At 42.2% G+C, this 5,067-nt stretch overlaps 1 protein-coding gene across 1 annotated transcript in view; it reads left to right on the top strand.

Moving 5' to 3' along the window:
- Positions 1–5,067, top strand: part of LOC105620586 (mucin-12) — a 53,324-nt gene that overhangs the window by 16,458 nt on the left and 31,799 nt on the right. The window contains exons 2-4 of the mRNA XM_012202075.1: positions 624–1,374; positions 1,480–2,359; positions 2,420–2,578. Coding sequence (XP_012057465.1) covers positions 624–1,374; positions 1,480–2,359; positions 2,420–2,578 — 1,790 coding nt within the window. The remainder of the gene's footprint in view (positions 1–623; positions 1,375–1,479; positions 2,360–2,419; positions 2,579–5,067) is intronic.

Here is a 5,067-nt window from a genome sequence, read left to right on the forward strand (position 1 = left end):
TATATATATATATATATATATATATATATATATATACATATATACATATATATATAGTTACCTATATATCTATAATATTGGCGGTTTGTTGAGCGCGCGTGTCCTCATTGTGTGCGTGCGCGCGTGCGTGTCACGCAGTGCTTGTCTAAATATCTCGAGTCCGCCGCAAGAACGAAACAAGATGTGCCCCGCTAGAAAAAGATAAATATCATGAAAAGAACCGAGTGATCGTTCATCAGGACAAAGAAAAAGAAAAAGAGAAAGAGAAAGGGAGAAATACGGATGCATCTCAGCTGCATAGACTGATATTCTTCGAACTCGTGACTACGCACTCGATAGTCTTTGGCAGATGTCAGGTGAACTCTCTTGAAAGACAGTCCCTTAGACTTTGAACGCGCTGTTTAGTAGATGAAGGGAGAAAGAAAAGTGACCTGTGGCAGGCGCTGAGGATCCTTCCCTAACGAAAGAGCCTAGATCCTGAGCGAGATGGATTACCTTTCTTGTTAGATTGCGCCGGCCTCGAAATCGACGATTTTGCACTCGTGTACTGAACGCACCCTTGCGTCTCTTGTGTCCGCATGGCAGAGCAGACTTGCTGATCCTCTGGAATTTTTGTGTTCCAGGGTGGAACTGACCAACGTGCCGGGCGGACAGAATGCGATGGCTCATCTCAAAAAGCGGAAACTGGAAGCAGAGTCGGTCGCGCAGAATCCTAAACAAACGCAGCAGCCATCGCAACAGTCGCAGCAGCAATTGTTGATCGGCAAGAAGAACTTGCAGACGAGCACGTCGCAAGAGATGGAGATGACTGACGCCGCGACGAAGCGGAGGAGGAAAAGCGTTCGTGACGATGACATACGAAAGACGATCGATGTTGTTGATCCTAACAAAAATATACCCTTGCCCCAGAAGAAGCGCGCATTTACAACGGGTAACTCGGGTAGTCCTGCCAGGAAATCGAGTAAACACAGCGAAGAACCCGAAGACGATGAAACTCTCATAAGAGAAACGGAAGCCGCTTTGAAAAGTCTATCAGGCAGCTGGCCGGGACCTAGAGGATCTCTATATCAAAGAGGCAATTCAGATGAGGATAGATATGAATCTAACTTCGAAAATCTTTTCGAGGAAAAGAAAGAAAACCCTAAATTATCGCCCTCATCAATATCAACGTCTTCGACTACGAGTAATGACACTGGCTGTTCGTTGAAGGATGTTATAACTCTTCGCGGGCAACAGGATCGATCGGGTAAGTTGCAACAGCAGAATAAACAGCAGGATTCGAAACAACAGCATCCAACTAAAATTAAGAAAGATTTAGACAATCTGCTGAAGATAGAAAATGAATGCGCCAACATTCAATCTCAAGTCAACAACGTTAATCAAAACGAACCGCCGAAAATTAGACCAATTTCCGTTCGCTCATTGTCAAGCAAAGAAAGGAACGAGAGGAATGTGGTGAGCGCACATATTGACCCTCAGGGAAGACAATCGGACAAATATTCTAGATACGATCCACCGGACTTCAATGAATTAGTCGATGATTCGTCCAACGAACTAGAAATTGACATGTCAGATCCGGCCGTTGACAAGGATGAGAGCGATCGGGACAGATCGAATGACCGAGAACGGGATCGGATATGCAAAAACGGTCAATCACCCCAAAATATTAGCAGACAACAGCAGCATCAACAGCTTTACACGAATTATCAAAGACAATATAACGATACCAACATGAAGATTTCATCTACGGGAACTTCATCATCCTCATCGACACCGAATTCTCCGTTTTCAGCAACATCTGCTTTTAGACCGCCTAATACGGACCACTCAAAAGCATCGTGTCGTAGCTCTTCGTCGGTCCCAGTAGCATCTTCAACGATTCCACCAATTGGTCCATATCCAGCTGCCGCCACATTCGTGGGATATCCGACGCCTGGCCCGACGATGCCAACACCGCAGCCTGTATCCGGTATCTCGCCCACAGCCGATGACAAGCATTCATCTACAGTGTCACTCTTACAACTGAAATCTTCGAAGGAGGAAAATCATCATGTGACAACCCATGACGTAGCTACCAATTCTGTATCTCCTAGCAAGAGTCCTACTAGCGGTCCACCTTCCGTCACGAGTCCCGATTCTTCGAAACAATATACAATCCTTCAGCCCGCGGGATTGGGCTCCAGAGCAGCCAGTGCGATTCAGGATATCGCGAGGGAAGGAGTGGTGAGTGTTGCCGCTGTTAGCAGCTGCACCGCGAACAACGGCAGTGCGAGTAATGTCAACACCGCGAATGCGAATGGCAATGGGGTGGTCGGTAATAAAACTACCAACGGGAACAACGGCGCTAATGATAGCAACAGTACTACGAATCCTGTCGGGAATCCTAATGCAAACAGCATCACCAGCATAACCATTACAGCCGTATCCACGACCACTACTACGTCTAGTCCAACAGTCGCTGTTGATGTACCTTCGACGAACGGCCAACAGGACAATGTCATGAAAATGCCAGAGAGACCCGGCACCTTCGATAGTAGCAGGCCGGGAATGTCTATGTCTCCGTCCAGTCTCGGCAGAGGTGAGAATTTCTTGTCTGTCGCTAAATTGATATTAATGAAATTATTACTCCAGTCAATTATCATGATGAAATTACTTGTAGATATTTTTTCGAGTTATAAATTCGAAAAATAAAAATTTGATTAAGAAATAAAAATAAATATATAAAGGGGAGAAAATATTATAGAAACTAATATTGTTAGTGATGCTGAAATTATTTTTTCAGTCGGATAAAATGATATTTATATGTTCTGAAAAATATTGGTATTTAAATTGATATTAATATCGTCTATTATAACTACTCAATAAATAAAAAATTAAATCGATAAAAATAAATCAAATAAGAGAAAAAGTTTTATCTTTGGTCAAGCGATGCATAATGTTCATATATAAATTTGAGTAAGTGAATGTTTTAATTTTATATTTACTTAATTTTCGGCTTTCTAAATACTATATTGTTTCTTCAAAACGAAAGATATCCGATGGTTGATTCTAATGTGGATAATTTTTACTAAATTATACATGGAAGGTCTCGCTACGACGATACATTTTTCCTTGCACTATTTTCCTTCTACTATTTTATATTGATGTGCGCCAGTGATCTTATAAAGAAAATATATACATTACGTATATAGGGGGAAATAAATATAAATAACGCAGTTTCAAAATTAAGATGTACTGTACTTTAAAAAGATATGAAAAGATTAATGGTGTTTTGAAATTTATGCGGAATACAAATATGCGCATAAAAATTGGAACTCTTTAAATTATAGATGGAGATAGTAATCGTAAGTCGTGGTAGGGTTACCGCTCGTGTGTTATACGTTACGAAAGGGGACAAAAGGCATTTTCGACTCTCTTGGTTACGCTGTTCTTCTCCCTTTCTCTCTTTGTCTCTGTCTTTCTCTCTCGCTTTCTCTGTCTTGCTCTTTACGAAGTTAGGGGAGTTAGGGCAGCACGGAAAATCAATAATTACGAAGCGAGGGGTGATGACTCAAATGCTGAAATCAAGGTCTCTTCGAGCAAAATTATTCTGTGTCCTATGATACAGCCATTCCATATATGCTCTCATCATTACTCTTTTATTTATTTTTTTATTATCTAAAATGTTCTGATTTTAAGGAAATATATTTTAAATTAACACAGAGAGAAAAAGAAAGAGAAAGGGAGAGAAAGAAAGAGAGAGAGTACTATCGAAAGTAATAGTACTTTAATCTCATTTAAATGCCTTTAATCGTGAATAAATGCTCGATAAAATTGATTTGATTCGGTGATTAAACATGTAATACAGAAAAGGATGGTGAGTCGCGGGATCTTTCTTCCGAGAAGACTCAAAGAGTCAAACCTCGCGTCATACTGTACATTCGCCATAGTGTGACAGGTGGAGGCTCGAGTGCATTCCAGGGTCTTAGGGCAGCGAAGACACGACGTGTCTAGTCGGGGAAATTTGGGGTTGATACCACGTCATACGTATAAGCCGCAGCTGTCAGCGGCTGGAAACGTGACTAGCATCCCAGCCGCTCCAAGCCACCTTATTACCACCCTGTGCCTGGCTGCCTGTCCTCATTATCCCCTTAACGTTTTCTCCGGCCGGTGGCTGCGAAGATGATCGCTTTCAAGAATTCAATCTCTTGCGTTTGATTTCACGTCTTTCACGCAACGAACGGATGAAGAATTAATCGGTTAAATAAACGTGATAATGTTCAAAAATAAAAAATACAAGTGATCTTCAAAGTCTCAACTGATTATAATGTTTATATAGGTTTATACGTATATCGAATATATTGAGAAACTAAAATAGTATAAAGTTTGTTCGTTGTAAAAATCTCAAATAAAATTACGCGACGCGATAAATAGCTCGATTAAGCGCGCACTTATCAGCGTGACGACAATACAGCCATATCAGTCGGTTAGGGTTTTAATCGAAAATCTATCTTCCTTCTTTTTTTTTCGCTCTACATTTTCTCCTTTCTCTCTTGCTAAGAGTTGCTCTTGATCTCTTCGATTTAGCGTGACGATCGCGTGCGCTGTTTTTTTTATTTGCCGCACGCTCACATGCAGGCGCGTGTAAGGGCGTGTTGACACGCCATAAAACCGCTATCGGGAAATCCGTCGGCCGCAAAAACTACCCTTTCCGCGTCGAGAAAGATCGGCCGCGCGCGCGCGATGAGGTCGAGTTGGCTAATAAAAAAATAAACTGCCCTGTAACTCAATTTTACGCTGCCTTTGCGACCGCACGCATAAAAAGGACCTTTACTCGCGCGCGAGGGCTCTACCCTCCCTTTAAGGGCGCCGCGCGCCTCCGTGTGTAAATACCTACTTTGTGATTGTTCCTCGTGCTGTTCTCTTTTTTTAGAACCTCCGATCTTTTCCTTATTCACTGTATCCGGCATGCGATTTAGCGCGGGAAAGTGCCGGAGGACTATTACACGCATCAGGTATCCCGGGTATTCCGTACGATCGTGCAATTTTATATCGACTCTCTCTCCTCTCTTCTCTCTCTCTCTCTCT

Source organism: Atta cephalotes (assembly GCF_000143395.1).
Source record: "Atta cephalotes unplaced genomic scaffold scaffold00027, whole genome shotgun sequence".
Lineage (NCBI taxonomy): Eukaryota > Metazoa > Arthropoda > Insecta > Hymenoptera > Formicidae > Atta > Atta cephalotes.